The sequence below is a fragment of the Columba livia genome, chromosome 6 (assembly GCF_036013475.1).
Source record: "Columba livia isolate bColLiv1 breed racing homer chromosome 6, bColLiv1.pat.W.v2, whole genome shotgun sequence".
Taxonomy (NCBI): domain Eukaryota; kingdom Metazoa; phylum Chordata; class Aves; order Columbiformes; family Columbidae; genus Columba; species Columba livia.
In genome coordinates this window covers 9,053,389-9,073,892 of record NC_088607.1, presented here as the reverse complement: position 1 = coordinate 9,073,892, position 20,504 = coordinate 9,053,389, and the positions used below count along the sequence as shown (strand labels likewise).

General features: G+C 42.9%; 2 protein-coding genes across 18 annotated transcripts in view; both read right to left on the bottom strand.

Annotated features, from left to right (window-relative positions):
* AFAP1L2 (actin filament associated protein 1 like 2) overlaps positions 1-6,270 on the bottom strand; it is an 84,857-nt gene extending 78,587 nt beyond the window's left edge. For 5 of the 6 annotated variants that reach the window (XM_065066928.1, XM_065066931.1, XM_065066930.1 and 2 more), the window contains exons 1-3: positions 6,087-6,235; positions 4,494-4,548; positions 3,201-3,263 (exon numbers count right to left, since the gene is read on the bottom strand). The gene's annotated coding sequence lies outside the window, so the exon portion shown is untranslated. Of the gene's footprint in view, positions 1-3,200; positions 3,264-4,493; positions 4,549-6,086 lie in introns of all 6 variants that reach the window. The other variant, XM_065066929.1, reaches the window with a different exon arrangement.
* Positions 6,271-6,292: 22 nt separating this feature from the next.
* ABLIM1 (actin binding LIM protein 1) overlaps positions 6,293-20,504 on the bottom strand; it is a 203,529-nt gene continuing 189,317 nt past the window's right edge. For 11 of the 12 annotated variants that reach the window (XM_065066950.1, XM_065066946.1, XM_065066948.1 and 8 more), the window contains 3 exons: positions 20,198-20,259; positions 19,827-19,887; positions 15,979-18,879 (listed from right to left, as the gene is read on the bottom strand). In XM_065066950.1, the coding sequence (XP_064923022.1) occupies positions 18,842-18,879; positions 19,827-19,887; positions 20,198-20,259 (161 nt within the window). In that variant the 3' untranslated portion in view covers positions 15,979-18,841. Of the gene's footprint in view, positions 13,331-14,579; positions 14,661-15,978; positions 18,880-19,826; positions 19,888-20,197; positions 20,260-20,504 lie in introns of those variants that run through there. The other variant, XM_013368902.3, reaches the window with a different exon arrangement.

The window sequence follows — 20,504 nt, the reverse complement described above, 5'->3', positions numbered from 1 at the left end:
GGTGTCACACAGCCGAGGAGCAGTGGTGAGCTGGTGACCGGCAGTGGCTTTAAGATCTCCCACGAGACCTGCAGAAGATCTTACCAAACCTCCCGAATTTAAGTGTCTTTAGATTAAGTTTCCTCCATTCCACACAGCGAGCTAATCTGACTAAAGACATTTTAATTTAGGCTGAAAATGTCCAGAGGGGCATTGATTAGTAAATTTAGTTTACTTAATTTTGGGTGAACTCACCTGTGCATCCCCATGAGGAGAAGGCTAAGTTGAATGCTAGCACCTGCAGAGGGGTTAATTCTGCTTTGACAGAACTGTGGTGAGGCAGGGCCAAGCCTGTGGGAGCAGACAGGGGCTGCGAGGAGCCTGACAGGCAAACATAAAGCGGAGCAATGGACGTGTTCATCCATGTGGAATAATCTGATTGAGGAAAGACAAGATAAGAGGAGCAAGGTTTGAGGAGAAAAGGGAGACACAGGAATGTCTCTCCTCAAGGAAGGTGATTCCAGAGGCAAGAGCAGAATGAGGGCAGCAGCAACAGACAGGGATCCTTTGGGCAGCATGAGCCCTTACGAGGCCAAGGTAGTCTCTATGGAGATGTTTTCCTGAGGGACCATTCTTGACTCCGGTCTTCAAAGAGTGTTTTACAAGTTCCTTTGAAGACCCAGGTGGCTCAGTAGTGCTCTCACCATGGGAAAGGAGCATGGGCAGAGTCCCCCATGTGCCCCCAGCCATGGTGGCTCAGGGCGCCCTGCCATCATGGCCGCCACAGTCCTTGGCGGGAGCGGGAAGGGACAGGGCTGCCTGGCAGGACGGGAGCAGCTGTGACTTCAACTGACCTGTCTATGGACTCGCACTGCTAGAGGTGTTCTCAAATTATTTAAAAACATGCTGCCGCTGAATGGCAGTGACTTCCCTCACCCCTTCTCCTATGTCAGCACTAGCGACAGGCTGGCTGCACGTCCAGGCCGATGGGCTTGCTGATAGGACTAAAAGCTACTCATTTTTTCCTCACAAGGCCAGCTTTTCAGCTAGCTTTTCCCCTGCTCAGATGGCTGATCTGTCTGTTGGTAACTCCAGCACTGCTCGAACTGGCAGAACACAGGAAAATTCTCTGGAGGGTCCTCTGCTGGGATTGCTCCCAAGGGACAAAGAGCACAAATGTGCTTTTCAGGAAACTGAACAATTAGTTGTGGAAAAAACAAACCTTGACTGCCAAGAGCTCAGAGCAACTTCGAAGCACTGAAACGGTGTGCTTGGGGCTGCCTGAGCACCACAGCAGACCATTTAGATCAGGCCTGTCTAACTCATTTACACCGGGGGATGCATCCGCCTCATCATTGCCTTCAGAGGGCTGAATGTAACTTTAGGACTGTATAAATGCAGGAGTAGCTATTTATTTATGAGTTTGACACCCCTGATGTAGATGTTTATTGTCCTCAGCAGAAGTTTGTCTTCGATTACCTACTATTGTTTCACAAACCCGGCCAGTAAGAGGACTAAACCTTTTTTTTTTTTCTGGAAAGGGGGCAGGTAGAGCGAAAAGCAAAAGCCAAAACATGCAAATAAAACACACTTTTAAATGATTCAAAATATCAATCACTGGCTTTTCTTCTCCCACAATATCTGTGCTTTTAAATGGACCATTTCAAGGGGAATAATTTATGTAGTCACATCAATAAATCTTCCTTAAGTCCTTCATATTGCAGTCCTCATTCATTTAGCTGGGACTCCTCTGTAAATGATAATTAGGGTAAGAGCTAACTGAGATACCACAGAGTTTGCTCCTGGCAGTCATTTAACATCCAGCATGGTATCAAGGCTGTAAAGTAGGCATTTCTCAGCAGCAGTTCATTCATTGTGAAATCTGTTCCGATTATTAGCTTGCCTTCTGTTTCACCACAAACACTCATTGTCACATAAAGACCTCAGATCTTCTGTCGATGTGGGCTAACCCTGTGTGGGCTAAGCTGTGTTTGGTATTGTCTGCAGCATCTGACCCAAGTCCAGAAGAGTCAGCCAAGGGGAAGCACTGTTTCCATCTGGCATAGTCCCGAAGAGAGGGTTGGTTCTACCATCAGCTCTCCAGTACCTGGTGCTGTGGGGGCTGGGATAGCCCAAATAGTTGGAAATAGATAATGGATTTACTCCCAAGAGCAGAGACCTCCAACAGCAAAGTCAGCCTCCAAGTCAGTCTGCTCCTTCCAAACCTGACTTGCCATTCGATGTTCCTTCCTTGGGCTGCCCAGGGAGACACAATTTATTTACATCCAGCCCCTTACTCTTGCCAGCTATGAAGACTGGGAATTTCACTAAGAAGGGCTCTACTCTGCAGAGACTTGTCTTCTCCAGACTCATGTCCAAAGAATATTGCCCCAATTTTAGCAAAGACACCAAGGCACAGGTGTCTAGCAGAGGCTCTACCCTGTCTTTGGTTCTGGACACCAATCTAGTGCAGACTGTACAGGTCTTGGAGCTCAACCCTTTCTCCCTCCACCCCAACACCCACACGATTATACCCTTCTTAACTGACTACTTAGGTGTGATGGTACTGCTGGGCTTGAAGGAACTACAGGAAGGCCACCACCTACACCCTCTGCCATGGACTCGAGACTGTGATTTCATGACAGAAAGTGTGCAAAATCCCTAGCAGTTTAATGTGTTCGGCTCTAACTTTTTCTTCAGACTGCATCATCCACTTGTGCCCACTCCAATTTTCGTGCCAACACAACTGCTTTGTGAGGCCACTGCTTAAATCAAAGCAGGGAACTGAATCCATTTCAAAAGAAGACAACAGGGAAAAAAAACAAAAAAAAAACAAAAAAACAACAAACCAACAAAAAAACCCCAACTCTATGCAACAAAATATAAAGTAAAAAATGTTTTCTTAGGCAGGATCAGTTCCCGAATGTCACTGTGAGCGACCCCACAAGCAGTCATGCTGACATATCTGATGGCAGGAAAAAGCTGTGGGGGCGTGGGAATACCTTAAGCTTGCTGAACAGCCGCCCAGTGCTTTGTCTTATGAAATCACAGGCTGAGGAGAGGCTGCGCTGTGTCGTTTTCCTGCTCCCCTTCTCTTCCTTTCCCCCCCAGAACCCTTGGGCCCCCATCACTACCAAGACTACATCCAGCCCGGGATGTACATTTTAATCTGCAGTGTGTATATAAAAGAGAGCTGGAAGCAGTGGCTGTCTGAGACCCACCTGACCTTTGGATGTACAGCAAACTTCCTGCTCCAGTGCTGCCGGCTCTTTAATCTCCCAGTCCTTAAAAAATAAAAGTGAGCCTATGTGAAAAAATGCTTTGTAATGGGAACTCCTGGAACAACTCTCCTCTCTCGCCCTCCGACTGAGCCATAGAAAACAGTAAATATCTCTCCCAAGGGTCCTTTTTTACAATAGAAAAATGGCAGGCAAAACTGAAGTTTCATTTCCCAGCCTCAGACTCAGCGGCAGACAGGCACAAAAGCTACAGAAAAATAAAAAGGGGGGAAAAAAAACTCCAACAGTCTTGTTCATTCAGAGTTTGGGGAGATTTTTGGTGAGGAACAAGCTGCTGCTGACAGTAGAGCAAGTCACACTTGGGAACTGAGTTTCTCTTTTTGCAGGAGGAAGTGGTCTTGGGCTATAAACTTGACAGCAAATTAGCATTGACATTTGACTTGTTTTGATCTGAGCTATTTACAGTGGTATTATCTGTGTATTTTTGACATACTGTGAAGATTCCCATTGCCAGATGCCTTGCTATGGCTGTAGGATGCAGTGCATTCCACAGTCATTACTCAGGGGTCATAAACCTCACATTATTTATGGGGAGGAGGGGAGCAAGGAAAAATGGTCTGAAAATTAAAAAATAAAAGAAACCCTGGACTTAGATTTCACTGGGCTTGCGTATTTAACTGTAGGGAAATTAAAAATGGGCTTAGGCTGGCTGGCACTGTCTCACTGCGTAGGGGAAGATTCACAGCGATGATATTCCCCACTGCTCTGGGCTGGGGAAGGCTGTAATGGGGCAACTTCTCCATGCGCAGACCTTCCTTAGTCCCTAACCCACTGGAGATGCCCAGGGAGGCTACAGCAGACAGATGCCCAGGGACCACCTACCATGGAAGCACTTGGGGGCTGCATGCGGGGAGTCGCGTCCTGCCCTGCAGAGCAGTGAGGAAACATCACCCTGACCTCTGGTTGTCCAGTGGAAAGCAAAACGAGCAGCGCAAAACTTTTTTGCACAAAAGTCTGTCTTAGACTATGTTTGCTTTTCAGGCAAAGAAGCAGACATTTAAAAATGTCCCTGTGTCTTCCTAACTCTTCTCTGGCTCAGGTTTGCCCCGCACTTCCCATCGGTGGCCTGCACAGCACCAGGTGCTGCCAGCTGAGTTTTGCTCACAAGAGGCTGCAGTTTCCTAAAAAAAATGAGGTTTCTCAGTGCTGGTCCTAAAAAAACAATAACAAAAAAAAAAGAGAATAGAAAATGGGTTACTACACCCTTGTTCGTACCTGGTCTGACAGCTCTGAGGGCTGTGAAGTGGCCGGGCAGGAAATGTCTACAAACCTGGAGAAAACATAAAAATGAGGGATACTGGAACACATGTGCCATTCTGCTGAAGTCCATGGGCCCACATTGCTGTGGAAAATTAGCCCATTAAATGGTCAAAGCAAGGGTCATCTCTACCCCATATGTACAAATTGTTCAATGCAGAATTAGAGCTATTCCAGTTAGGCATTGCAGCAATACAGACAACAAAACCCCCTACGTTTACACAGTTTTACTTTGCTGAAGTGGTGCATCTGCCCTTTACTGAGTCAAACTTCCAGCACTTGTAATAAATGAATCTGATTTTCTGATTTTTTATTTGATTTTGCCCAACTATAGTAAAAATCCAATCTCTGGAGTAAGCCATCCAAAGAAAAGAAGCATCTAACTGCCACCAGGTTGCTGTGATGGATTTGTCCAGAGAACAGTTTTTCTTGTAAGAGTTCCAGCACAAATACAACACAACAAAAATCCAGGCATGGCCTTGGAAGTAAACGGGACAGATATGAACTTTGCTAAAGGTGAACTTACTGGTGGTGTTAAATTCCCCACCTCTTGCTTTCCAAGCAGGAACCTGAGCTCCCACCTCATCTGAGACTCAGTCATTAACAATACCCAACAGAGTACATCAAAGTGAAACACTGAGGGAACCTTTACCTTCATTGTAAGAGAACCTGTGTAGAATATCAAGGCAAGGCAAGGGCAGGGATGAGTCTTAGAGGGCTGAGGAGTGGAAGAGATGATGTGGAACATGTTCTCTGCAGGGCACAGATCTGGGTGCTGCAGGGGCTTTCTGTAGGCTCAAGGATGCTGTGCAGAACACATGCTGCATCACTCCTGCCCCTGAACACAGGGCTGCAGCTCAGGTGATCAATGGCCTAAAGGAGGATTCTTTCCCACCCCCTTTGAGATTTTTTTTAGGTTTGATCCCCTGTGGTATCACTTCAAACAGTAACATCACCATCCACCCCTCCCCTTTAACAAACAAGCCCAGAGGCCAATCCTAATGAGGCTCCAGCTCTGGTTGCTCCAGGTCCCATAACCGCAGGAAGTTCAAATTAACTCAGTGAAGATGTTTGGCAGGTCACCTAGAGAGCTGTGTGTGAGTAGCTTATTTTCCAGTGGATATCTAGACACAATAACGAATGAAGTCATTTGACAATCTTTCATCTGAGGCAATGAGAGGAATTGCTACAGGTTCCTCTGAGGTGCAGTTTGCTTAATTCTGCTACAGACCAGAGTGTTTTGCACATTCTGAGGTGTTTTATAGCCCTATTGCCTTGAATGGCATCGTCCCCTGTCTTCTACACCCAGACCAAGGCTGGGCAGCTGTAACTCCAGGTAACACCTAACTTTAAATACAAAGACACATAAATATATTTTCAAGTCAGGGTCTAAAATTTTAGCTGAACTCACAAGGATAAAGAAAGGAAACCATTTAGACTGTGAAGCTGTTGTAACAGCAAGACCTAGTTGACCTTGCTGATATCTCAGGTCCTTTTAAACCACAAACTGACCACACAAAATTAACACTTGTGTGTGGTTACTGTGAATACCTGTTTCTAGTGACTTAGTTACAGGAAGGCTTGTGTCTATTTTCAGACCTTTTGCCATTATTTCACTGAAGCTGTGCAACTGTTTCTCTATCTTGGTCTGGTCATTCAAGCCTCACCTCTCCCCTCTCATCCTGTTTTGTAAGAGCACTTTGATATAACTCTGCAAGATGAAAAAAAAAAAAAAAGAGACAATATTAATCCAGTGATTAAGAATAAAGCTCCAAACTTTATTCATTGACTTGAGTACAACAGTGATGCAGATTACAGTGGCACAGGAGTGCAATATGTGCTGTTTGCAGTATGACAGTGGAAAGACTAATTGTATAGAACAGCAACCCAGCTCAACTTTTCATTATGCATACAAGCAGACTTACTGTACAGACAAGACATTTATTCACTTTTACAGAGACTCAGAAAGAGAGCTGTCTCACAGATGAATGGAAAACACAGGGACACCTCCCTAAAACGCTGGTTTGAAACATGTGGAGGGAGGAGAAAAAAATAAAATAATAAAAAAATTCTATTGCCAAAATCTAATGATTTAAAAGAAAATATGCCTTTGAAAAATTAATTTCAGTTTCCCAAGCTTTAAAAAAAACAAGAAGCCCCCAGCTGTAAGGCCCCCTCACAGGAAGAGTTGTCAGCAACGACCAAACCACACTGCTGGGACAGGACTGATGCAGTAATGACACGCTGAGCTCGCTGCTGCGAGCGGACATGGCAGTAAAGGACTTTCCTGGTCTCGCCAGACAAGAAAGAGCCTGTTCCAGAGTGTGCATATGTCAGTGAGAGGCTCCACTGACTTCAGCGGTTGTGCATCTGGGGGTGGGAAACGCTTTCTGAAAGGTGTTCAGTGACAAAAGCCCAGGCCAGTGTCCAGGGGCACCTGTCAAAGCGCCTGAGGGAGCTAGAGACTCAGCCTGGTAAGGCACTGCTGGGATTCCCATAGCTGCTTCTGCTGCCTGAAATGCTTCACTGCCTAAAGCCCGGGGGAGAGGTCCTGCAGGCCTCAGCTTTGCAAGTCCTGGGAGCAACACTGGTATTAACTCTGGTGATCCTGTTTGCCTTCAGTCTTCTCTTTTTACCTCAAAAGAAGGACCGCAATGCACATGGAAGTATTGCCTCTTCACACGGACAAGCATTTTTTAGCAAATCATTAACAGAAATCTATTTCCCTGTTAGAAGCCCTTTGGGCAACAAATAATTCATTTTGCATACAGGCAAACAACATTAATGGCCAATTACATTCCCACTTCCTGCCCTGATGCTTACATTAAAATTAATAATATTCTCTCCCTGCCAAATGCGGGCAACGCATTGCTCCTGCCAGCAGAGCTGTCTGACTAAAAACTCTGTATCTCTGCATTGTGATAGATTTTCTCTGCTGTTTCTTATTTTCTTAAGCATAGAAAAGGTGTGTGGGAGGAATCACAAAGCAAAACTCACCAGCCAGAGCAGTCCTGCAACCCACAGCAATAAGGGTGTTTTCACATTGAAAGAGAAAAGGTGCATTGTACTATGATCACAGTGCTCAGTAGCTCTCTTTAGCTCATCACCACATAGCAATGGGGTAAAAACATACCACATCTTGTCAAGACCAGCCCTTGCCTTGCATCTACCCTGAAGACTATGCTGGACTCCAGCAGGTGTGTTGATAGGGCCAAAAAGTTTGACAGGGCACAAACTGAACCATGACCTGGGGCTAACCAAATAGGAAAGGGAGGTTTGGAGTCAAGCCCCAAGCATCTGTCTGGCAGGGAAAGATGACTGGCATTTCAGGACAGATTAGTTGATTTTCTTATTGCATCATCATTAGCACTGACTGGTATTTTTTACAGCCATAGGTAACTTACAGGATGTGGACATCCACAAATACATTCCAAAGGCAAGCAGTGAATGAGTGGGAGAAAGGCTGGTTTCCATTTGGTCTACTCTAACCAGGATACTTCCCAAATATGCCGAGATCTCCTCCTAAGACAGGAGGTACCAAGATAAGTGGTTCCATGCTGAATTTAAAGGATGTTCATAGTCTTACTGTTTCAAGGGTTAATTTTTCTGTCACTTGTTGTAATATCTTCATAAAATTTATTTCAGCATAGATGCTCATAATATGTATGGGCTCCAAACCTGGCTTCCCCACAGTCTGAAACAGGTACCACAGGCTCATGCCTGTGTTTTCTTTTAAATCTGCTAAACACTACCCTGGCAAACCCTGGAGAAATCAAGCTTACACCAGCTCTCCTCCTTCCCAGAACCAAAGCCTTCTCCATCCATCAATATAACCTGACATGGCATAAATACACCAGGAGGACCATGTCTTGTAGGAAGGGTTTTCACTTAAAAATATGTCTAATTTCAGCATAACAAGCTTTTACAAAAGAGAGTCCTAGTGATGTCCCCTGAACAGCAGGACATCTGAACTGCACGGCTGAGGAAGGATTTCCAAATTGCAATGGGGAAGGGGCAGCATCAGTGCGAGGCCCACAGGTGTAGGACTACAGGGCTTTGTGAGGAGAGACGGCACCTGTCTTGACAGAAGTAAAACCACCACTGGAGCCACAGAACTACCTTGTCCCACATGCAGCCAGGAAGAAACTTATTGTTTTTCTAGTCTAACCTTTCACAGCACACTGCAGCTATGTCCACAACGCATCACAAGCCATATTTAGTGAAAGGCTACTAATGAAACTGAAAACAAGTGTGTTTCTGAGATGCCACTAAAACCTGTCTTAAATGACACCAGCATGAGATAATAACAAACAATTAAAGAGAAAAAAAAAAATAAGAAATTCTGTGAGCAAACTCCACAAGAACTTACTTTTCCAGTTGTACAGAAAGTTTAGCAGGTTTGGGACAGGACACTGGCAGTTGAGATGCTACATTCAGGTTCCTAAACCGGGGTGACAGTAGATCACATTGCTTCACTGAGAAATAGTGAACAGTTTAATGATTTCCAAATCTGCTCTTCAGGTTGGCTTAATTCTACTATCTTCAGAGATGATGAACAACACATTCAATTCAACATATTTATTTTAACTTCTGACTCACAGTAGGCTGGAGCTTACACTGAGTTAAGGCACCGGTATAGAGGGTATGGCCAGCTGTTCCCTCTGTAACACAGAACAGTCCTCTGCTTGTTCTCATGGAAATTATCAGACCAGTATCTGGAAGGGGCATAAAACCCACTAAGTCAGATCTCTGGATTCTCTGTTAATACAAAGACTACTGCACAGCATATCACCCATCTAAGCATTGCTAGGGATGGGTGCTGCAAATGCTCATATACGCCTGAGGAGGCCTTTTAAATGATATTACCTGTGGCCAACCTGTCACTTCACATGGGAAACAGACCCTGCCTTTTGCACACTCGATTTATCACAGAACTGGTTATCCACAAGCCCCACAGACACGAGCACATTTGTGACAACCTTTGTAACTTGGTGACAACTGTCTATTCAACACTATGCGCTATTTGGAAATTCCAGGTTGACTACCCACATTGTATCTCAACTCCAAATGGGGAGTGTGTGTGCTACACGTGCACCTCTGACTGAGAACCTGCATGTGCACATAATCCCATTTTGCACACCCATTTTGCAATGTCACCCCAAATGAACGGTTTGACAGGTCTTTGCTCTCGTATCACTCCTAAAGAAGAAAACAAGACAAAAGCAATCAGTTTTCAGTCCTCTTGGCAATGATGTTCTTTTGACAGCACTGAGTTCTGAGTTTGATGGGACTTTATCAGAAGCTCAAATGCTTGCAGGAGCTAGAAGAACGTAAGTATCTATCATACTTAAGGCATATGCATAAAATCATGGAATGGTTTCACTTGGAAGGAACCTTTAGAAACCATCTAGTCCAACGCATGACATATCTCAAGGGAATGTTGAAGAGGGGAATTGCAAAGAACTGCCCAAGAAAATCCTACTCGATTGATAAAAGGAAAATGATTCATTGCTTACAAAGAAAATCTTCCCTGGGGCTACATTTCTGTTTTTATTAGGTGGGAAGACCAGATGAAAGAACAGAAAATGTTGCAGTGACAATCGCTAACAGGCCACTGCAGAAAACACACGCACACCCCACAGCTGGCTGCAGCACTGTTCTTATGGAAACACCATCTCCTGGAGTGTGTCTACATGTAGGTTGGGATATTTAAGAGGAATTAACTATAGGCATGAAAATACAGTTCAGAAAACCCTTCAGGTTCTCAGTCAGAAGTAAAGCAGTATTAAAAATAAAGCAGAGAGCTGTGAACTCACTGATTGTGCTCCACTCCAGCAAGATGTGAATCAGCCTTGGCTGAAAAATCCAGTTAGAAAGTATTTCTGCAGCATCTAAGCTGGGCTTCTCTTCACTCCTTCCCAAGCTGCAACTGCAGTTTTAAATTCTAAGTTGATGAGGCAGATACAAATTACCCTGTCATTCTTCACAGGCTAGGTGACAGGGTTAGTTTTTGGTTTTGTTTTTTGAGAGGAGGGAAAAGAGAGAAAACAACCGTAGTCACTTTTTAATACACTGGGTAGTGTATTCATATATGCTGTGAGAAGTTCAGTAGTAATCTAGAGATGGGGACAGAAAAATGCAGACTGGCAGCTCACATCCTTGAGAGAGCAAGTAATCAGGTCAAAAAGGTTTACTGGCAAGGTGACTTGGGATAAAAGACTCATAATGCTCACTATGTTTGAGAGGCAGCAGCACAGTGTCGTTTATAGGATGTAGGCTGGCAAAAGTTGGAGAATTTTAATACTTTAGATGCATAAAAACTCTAACATCCACCTCAAAGTTAAGCCACACCTTGCAAGTGACAAACGCTGAATTTCTGAGACTCCAGCATTCCCAAAGCCTGCAAGTGTAAAACATTGCTGTTCTTTCGTCGTATGGATTTGGTTTCAGCAGTCACCCAAAAACGCATCTCAAACTGCCAGTGCCCCTAAAACTCCCATTTACTTCTCAGCATTTCTCTAGAATCCTTTCAGATGCTTGTTCTGAAAATTTAAGTAAAAGATGTTGAACTGATCCTTGCTGCAATCTCAGTAAGTCCAGAGAGTTCACTCACAATTGTGTGTGTCACAGTGGCACCGAGGGCTTGTGTTCAGTGGGGACTGTGGTGCCAGATCTGCAGCACATTCTCCAGCTTGTCCCACCGACTCACCCTCCCCTTCGCTCTGGGGACGTGGAGCAGGTGCTGACCCCTTGTATCTGTCTCTCATACTGACTCATAGTATCTTCACCTCAGATTTTATCGAAGGAACCACAGTGACCTGTTGCAACAGGACTTCCTGAACCAGCAAAGAAGAGGCAGGATTTGGGCTGTCCTGCACATTTCATGGTGAAATGCTATTTGGTGATAGAGAACTCAACACAGTGATACTGAATCTCACAACTACCCAGGACTGTTTCCCCTTCTCGACTTTCCAATTTTTACACCAGTGTCTCATTTAACAGAAAATACAAAGGTTCTGATGTCTCCAGTGCCAAAAGTTTCTGCATTAAAAATGAAGCCTCGATATTCTTTGATAGACACAGAACCTAAATGCCCCTCTCCCGTATGAGGAGACAGGCTCATTAGTGCAGCACGCATTGGCAATTAAGCACCGAGAAGAGAAAAAGCTGACCTTGCAGCCACAATGCATTCATTCAGTGACTTTGGTGCTCGTGTCCTCCTCTGTATAGGACTTGCCCAGAAGCAGTTAAGGTATATACAGGCAGTTTTTTAAGCTGCAGCATATTTGGAAGAAGACTGAAAGCAATAAGGAGTTCAATGCAGCTCAGAAACTGTCTTGCATGATTACTCTGTCTTCACAAACCAAGTCAGGCACAAAGGGAAATAAAAATAACCAAGGCTGGAGCTTTGAAGCTTCAAGAGAGGGGAAAAAAAAAAAGTCTGTGCCCTCTTTTCCAAGCACAAGTGAAAAACTACATTAACTAAAAAGAGTGCTTGGCCCCATGCACTGTGCCATATTGACAACAGCAACTGCAATTTAATCAAAAAGCCTCTATTGGCAGAGCATGGCACCTTGATGGTACCTTTTAATTCATAAACATTCCTCCCACAGAGGGATGAACTCGTGTGTTAGCTTGCAGAGAGCCATCCTCCCTGCTGATGTAAATCCTACAACCCCGCTGCAGCCTGACGAGCTGTACTAGTTGTCGCCAGCAGGGAGGCTGCTCCGAAATCTCTGGGTGCGAACCAGGGCACACTTAAAAAAAGCATTTTCTCACTCCGTCACTCCCATCCACTTGTCTCCTGGACTAAATTACAAGAAAACTGATTCTTCTCCATCATTCCCATTACTTAAGTGATATTAAATTATTCAAATGACTGGTTAAGCTCCAGCCTTATTAATTCAAGCAGAAAGCGTGGAAGGGGGAAGACTGACAACAGACACAGCAATTCACTTCCTATATCCTAGCAAATATATACAAGTACAAGGAGTCCACTTTCCAGAAATTCAACTGGTGTGCACTGAACGTGAGCAGGGTGCCCACGTCTGCAGATTGTGTCACATGAAGAAGATGCCATTTCAAAAGAGTGCCAATTAAGAAACTTGTGTGAAAGACTTAATGTGACCACATGGATACATTACAAAGGGCTTCTCCTTCGCTACAGAGCATCTACCAATCCTCCAAATATATATACACATATATACACATACACACATAGAGAGATGGATAGATATAAATACATGTGCGCACACACATACATATATATATATTTATATATATATATATATATTCTTTTCCAGTTTTTGGAGTGGTTACAACTACTTTAGTCTAAAAGGCATCCTAAGGGCACTTCCTGGCTCTAGCAATAAAGTCCATCGTATTGTGGAGAGAAGTAAAGGGAATATCATTGAGGGAGAAGAAGAGAACAGTTTCCTATCTTGTATAATATCATGTCACAGGCTGACACCTCTGAAAACTATCATTGTTTTTTCTGAGCCCAGATATTTTCTCCCTGTGTTCCAGGAGAGCACATGTTCATCTTGTTCAATTGCTGTGTACAGAGGTGTCACTATGCAATTTTTCCCTTTTTGGTGGATAAGTAGTTGCTTCCAAATAGTTTGGACTGTATGATACAATATCCTGCACATCATTTTTTTGTTGGTTTGTTTAAAGGGAGATTAAAAGAGTTTTGCTTTTTTCTTCATGTCGTTGCGTCTCCAGAGAGGTAACTTGTCAAATTCCTGTATCGTCATGCCAAAGATCTCTTGAAAAACTTCAGGTGCTAAGTGACGCTTTAAAAACACAAAAAGAAGGAGAAAAGGCAATGGTCAGTCAAAGCCAAAGAGACACAAGAGGAGACAGGAGTGCCTCAGGTATTTCATGTCACTGTGTAAGAGCCATTGCAAGAAGTAAAAATGCTTTGGCAATACACTGATTCGAGTCCTCATGAACTGGGGTGTTCAATGAATCAATAACATTTTGCAACTTGTTAAGCCTGAGAAGTTTACAAAGGAAATCAGGAGAACTATTTCAGTTGCTGAATGAGCGAGACATAAGAGTGATTTATCTGAAGTCACCCAAGAAGCAGTGACAGACCAGGGAACCAAGCCAGCTCCTGCATGCCCTGCCCCAGGCTGTAGCTTGTCCCCTCACTCACATATGGGAGTTCAAACAGACTCTGGGTTGCAGGAGAGCTTTGCAGAAAGGCTGCAGGTTGACATGCTACATTTGAAGTTCTGAGATGATGCCTGGCCAGACTGACCGTCCAGCACATTTCTCTACTGTCAGTAGGGAACGTTTTCTTGGTGCTGTCCTGTGCACAGGTTACTTCTCGTTCAGCTGCTTTAGAGTGCACTGGATGGGGAAAGTGTCTACCTGTGGCACTAATGTAACACAACATTGAATTTAATTATCAACCGCATATCTACTAGTCTAAAAATGTGCATTAATGGTTACTTAAACAAATTTCTGAGGCCCTTTCCATCCAGAAAATGAACTAACTGCAAATAACTTAAATATTCCCAGCCTTCCACTGGGCTGCTGAAATCTTTCTAATCCACAAAGTTCTAAACAATTTTGATTTGTTGGCAGAGATTTAAATCCTCAGCCAACTCACAGGACTCGTGGATGAGTTAAAGAAAGTTAGGCTTTGGATCCTCAAGGATGGCTGACAGTGACTCTTAGCTAAGAAGTGATCCAAGATCAAACAAAGTATTGATCTCCATTCCTTTATGGATCTTATGACTAGAAAACCACCGATTTTGGGGTTTTTACTGATTTACAAATATACAATGAATTGCTTGAAAACATAAGGGGGTTGTGAGAGGCTCAGTCGAGGAGCAGAGACACAGAGATGTGGGACTCCTGGCCCAGCACCCTTCATGGAGAAGCAGCTGCTTCCTCTGACTCCTCCTTCCCTGCTCCGTGCTGAATAATCTCCCCAGCCTAACAAGGACCCAGACTTCAGTGTTTTCAGCTTTCAAGTGTGCAACAACAAACAACTTCAGCAGGAAAGAGCATTTCGGAACTTGCTTCTCTTACCTCAAGCCTGGTTCTGTCTACATCTTTTAGTATTTTATTTCGCCCTCTGTTGGTCACCATGAGCATTTCATATGGAAAAATCTGTTAACAATGTATAAAAGGGGGAAAAAGAGATTTATTTACATTCTAAGGCAAAAAGAACACAACGTGTCTCATTTTCATCACTACACAAACATTTGGTTTCTTTTTCAAAGGAAATCACAGCACTTTTTCCCCCCTAAAGTTGTATGAAAGGCAAGCCAGTCTGGACACAGCAAAACTTGGTTAGTATCAAACTGTCACTGTGTACCTGCCTGCCCCATGGATTTTAATGGTGCATATAATACAGCTGACTTTGGTCAGACAGTCCTCTCTAGTCAATATACCTTCTCATCCGCTAATGTATAAACTTAAGAGTTTATTAAGGTAAATATATTTGGCATTCATTGGTCTAACTGATGGTTGCCAAAGTGTGAACAGCTCTAAAAAACAGACAGTGGATTTTCAAAAACGAACCACATGAAATTACATGAGAAAAAGCAGCAAACTCTGAATATGCAAGATACTGATTAGTGGGGGCCACTGCATTAATCAAAATGCATCACATGATTTTCCTTGCCTTTTTGGATAGTTAAAGAATTCAAACAACTGCCCACTGTGCTTACTGGCTGTGCAAAACACGCACTTTTGTAGGCATATTTGTCCTACACGCTTTCATCTAATTCAGAAGAGTATGTGTCCAGCACATTTGCCATTAATGTTCCCTTTGCTTTCCCTTTACATTGCAAACTTATACAAATCAGTTATCGACCAATAATCAATTCCTGAATGCATAAATCATTTAGTAAAATGTTTACTGTTAGCGGGTCTCAAACCAGTTTAGTCCAACAGAAACAATGCTGCTTAGAAAGGATTTCAGAAAACCATGGGCCTTAAAGTCAGTTTCTGGAATCGTCTCTGGCAAATAAAACTCTGGTTTAGGATTTGTCCCTTGGGCAGGTACTCCCATAAATGCCTGGAATGACTGTGGAGAGCTCATGTTCCACCTGACAGAGCCTCTCTATAGCCCTTCTCATCGCTTGTCTCTGCCGAGCAGGAAGGGAGCGCTCCAGGGAGGTTCTCATCCAACTCCTACTGAAGCCAATGAAGTTTTTCTGCAGACTTCAGTAGCGACTGACTCAGCCTTTTCTGTTATTTATGGATCTTGTTTTACTTGCCCACTGAGAACAAGAGTGAGACCACCAAAACTCTCCTGGAAAAACAGCTGAAGTATTATCAAATGCTATTAATCCAATTATTTTAACATCAGAAGAAAGTCAAGCTAATCAGTCTCCATGCAGAATCAGGTAATTAAGTTCATTCCATTGTCAACAATTATCTCAATGAACTTTTTAGAAATAAAGTAAGATTCAGGCACCAGTGAACACACCACTGAGTTTATTGTAAGTGATAATAATCTAAATAATGTGTGCTTACATACCAATTGTAAGTTATGATTCTCAGGAGATTCTGACATTGTCACAATTGTACAATTAAGTCTATATTTGAATTACATCGTTTATGTTTGATACTGGCTACCATATACAGCATTATAGGAAACTTAAATGTAGCTTTTCATATTTAAACAGGCGGAGTTGAAGTCAAGATCTATGGTCAGAAGTACATTTTACATTTAGGTATTCACAACAAGGCATGTCTCAATCTGGGGTGCCAGGATGCACAAATTCTGTCCTTTCTGAAGAACCATTCAGTACGATTTTGTCATTCTTATTAATTTTCACTTTTCACATGTTCCATGCTGACTTTGAGTTTGTTTCTTTTGCTTTACCAAGTTTAAGTAGATGTCAGACCACTCATGTGAATAAAAATACTGCCAATTCACACAAGGGTCTTTATAAACATCAACAGAAAGTGACCTACTATCTCATGAAAATTCCCATAAATTTTATCACTAATAATCCCGACAGAATTTGTCACCCAAAATAACATTCCAAATCCCTGGGTGCATCAACAGCAGTGGTGGCTGTAACAATGTGTATTGCACTGAAAGAGAAATTATTTGGAATAAAAAGTAGTATCTCAGGAGTTGGGGACATCCCCAAGGTCTTATTTATATAATATATAAAAACACTTGTTAATATACATTGCACTGCGGTCTCAGCTTATAAAGCCAGGATTATTGCCTTGTACAGTTTGTCTGGAGGTGGCTCGGAAGCACAAGTATAATCTGGTTTGCAAAACGAGCTCCTCATTTAACTGCAGAAATACTGACCCTTGTAACTTTGGCAAAATCATGATTTCTTGGAAGGTTCACCAGCAACAGAGAAAGTTGCAAGATATAAAATACAGCCCTGGTTGAATCCCCATCTGTATACTATTTTCATTTTTGACTCAGGCAGCTCTAGTCCTAGCTGCGAAAGCATTACAATTTATATCTTATATTTAGCTGACATTCTATCTTTTTTCCCAATAAATCTCCCGAAGAATTTCTCATCTAGAGAACTCAACGCTATTGAAAGGTGTCAGACTAATAGCGCTGAGAGCTAAGGACAGATCCAGACAGACCTGTAAGTATCTAACTTCCAATTTGAAACAAAGATCCATGTATTTCATTGATTTTTTTAATCAAGACAACCTCAACGGTGTGTTGTGAGCCACAATAATCTGCATCACTTTTCCAACCTGACAGATCTGAGGCTTCCCCATTGAGTTTGCCCTGCTGTTTTGGCTAGTGGAAGCTTGACACAGAACTTGCTGTTGAGCATCTTCAGTATCTTTGTTTTGTCTCTGGAAAATTCTCAGCCTGCCTGAGCACTAACACCTGGGACGGGCAAAGTCCAGAACAAAGGGAGAGGTTTGGCACATAAGGAGCAGGGAAAGGTAAAGAGAAACAATAGAACTAAGACATTTCCCACATTTTATCTGCATTTCACAGTCAAATCTTCACTGTCTTGAAGGAAAGTGAATAACATCTGCACTTGCCTTTGGTTCCAACATGTTAGGCATAGATACTCCTCTGTCCATTCTCATTCCAGGGACATGACCATCCGGAAGGGACTGCATCGGATACAGGTATACATCAGACACAGAGGTTACACACACAAAGGGAAAAGGCACTCGAGCAGTGGTGAAAACAAAGGTGAACTGGTCCTGAGACTTCCTTCAAGTCTCAATATTCAGTCTTATTCTATAGATCACAAGTTTACCGCTTCTCTAAGGCATGCAGAGGCATCCTTCCATCCTCACTGCCATCACAGCCTCTGTCACTGCTCAGGCTGGTGACAGCTCCCTGCCGAGGTGACCAATGTCACTCCCCAGGTGGCCATGGGGACCCCAAGAGAGTGGTGGGCCCTTTCCCACCCCGGTGGCTACACAGGGTTCTCCTCCAGACAAATATGCAGAAGCATTAATTCAGATCCCACCCAACAGCACAAAAAGCACTCCTCCACCTCTGGGCTTTCCTTCCTCTCACTTAATCTATCAGCTCAGGGATTGTTAGTTTTCTTTTTTATCTTTATAACGGGAAATTCTTACTATGAACACAAACAGGGATAGGGTAAAAAGGTGCTGTTTTGACAGAGGTACTGTTCCTAATGAAATCATGTTTTGAGTAAAATACATGGATAACTCCTCCTTCCTCCCACAATCTTATTCTCTTTCCAATCATCATGATTTTGATACAACAATAACAAAAGTATCCAAGTAATTAAACTCTGTCTTAGATTGCCATTTCATACTGTGATTGTGCTGAGGAGCCAACCAGACTCAAACCATTCTAGAAAAAACCCTGCAGACAGGATTTGGAGTAACTGTTTATATTTGCAAGCACACCTCTTACTGGCTCATCTGCGATGGCAGCACTGTAGAAAACTACCGACCAGCCATCACGTCTGGAGAGCAAATGCCAGGGTTAAAATGAGAAGTTCAAAGCTCCTGGTATGGGAGAAAATTGCCTCCAGAAGAGACTTTCTAAATGTCAGTGCTAGAGAGGGTGGAAATAAATCCACCCTCAGCTGTCCCAGGAGGACTATTATAGATAACTCATGTACAACAGCCAGTAGATTTTTCAAAGCAAATCACAGAGCTGGTGTGAGCTGTCTCACCCCAGCTCTGGGGAGGTAACAAGGAGGAATCTGAGGCTGTGCCTGTTTTTTGTTGATAAAAGTCTACATTGATGACTATGCTTAAACATGCAGGAAAATCAAAGCTATTGTCTTAAGAAACCCTTCCCTGTAGCAGGAATTCAAACTTCAACAAGGAAGTAGATGCTTTTAGTTCTGTTGTCAGTTGATTGATGAAAACCTGTACTCTACCTGGAAATCTGAAAAGAAAAAGAGAAATCTCATCAGCTTCAGAGTGTGGAAGAACAGCAATTACAATCTGTCAGATAACCCTTGTATCTTCTGGTCTGCCCGATCTTTTCAAAATCCCACCCCATTCTCTAAGGCCAGTAACCTTCCTACTTTTGGACTTGTAAAGAGTCAAACACTCCAAACATTGCAGTCCTTTTCATTTTGAGCAACATTCTCATTCAGGAAAATCAAATCACTTTGGAAATATTAAGAAACACAAAACCACAATCAAGTGAATAAATAGCCAACTAAAATTCAAATGTGTAGAGCAGGAATCCCTTCCCCTAACTTCTGCAGCCAGGTAGCCATCTAGATTACTCCAGAGTCTACAGAGGAGACACAGGCACCAACAGAAGATGTCCAGTTGTAGGGTATCTAAGATCATTGGGATCAATATCACTTTGGAGATAACTAGACTTTCAGCTCAAACCACTGCAAAACATTAACTCTCAAAGTTTCATAAATATCATCAATATTTATTAGGCAATGCTGAAATCAGAGCTCAAAGGCATAAAGAAAATAAATGAGCAGCAACAGCTATTAGAAGATACCACCCTCCTTTCTTCACTGTGTGGCACATTCTTTCAGACTGTGCAATGTAATTTTCAGAGGAAGAAAACACCGTAACAGAACCAGTACATATTCCTGATAATATACACATAACCTGCCTTCCATTTGCACCAATTCTAAAGCAGTTCCTTGGTATAAACAAGGATCAGCTCCACACAGCAAAATAAACCCAAACTCTTTAATAGGTATTGGAGGAGTTTGAGTTAATTGTTGAGTTTCCCAGAGGAAGTTAAAATGTACCAAGGAAATACAAAGTAACCACATCCACAGCCTTAAAGTAAAACGGCAGAACCGATCAAACACGTTCACTACCGAAGTGGCACATAAAAAGGCTCCTCAGCCTTACCTCTAACACCACCACTCACATCCCCATAACTGTTGTACTGACCAAAATCTGTAGACACCGGCTGTAACAGGAAAAGAGGGACACGCACATAAATTCACAGTTTATGACTTCACAAGCAGGTTGGTATATGGGGAGTAATAACTTGCTTCAAGCCTTCCCCCCCCACACCTCAATTTTCACAATGTTTCTTCCATTGCTTTCTTGCCTCTTTAACAATGTAGTTTGTGGGAAGGGAAATTTGGTTTTGACTGACTTCAGATGGCCTTACAAGCAAGTTTGATCAAACTGAAAGTCCAATACAGTTAATATGGAAATAAATACCATGGATAATTAAAGCCACCTTTTGCTTCTCAAAATCAGCATCTCCTTACCCTATGAAGTCCATTTTTTCCATAGCCAGGCAGAGAGGAGGTTTTGGAGGCTGAAGAATGTGCTGTTGAATGAGGAAGGGAAAAATCTTTTAATGGAAAAATCCCATGGAAACTCAAAAATGAGAACATTTGAGGAATCAACTAGCACAAAAACCCCAGTTAAAAGAATACACCCAATCAAAATGTCAGCCAACTGGTTGCATTTGGAACATGCAGCCCCTCTAGTAAACATTGCTGATTTCTGTCCCTGGAAGGAGAGACTAAACAGTGACAGGAACCACCAGTTTAAGCAAAATGTGTTATTGCA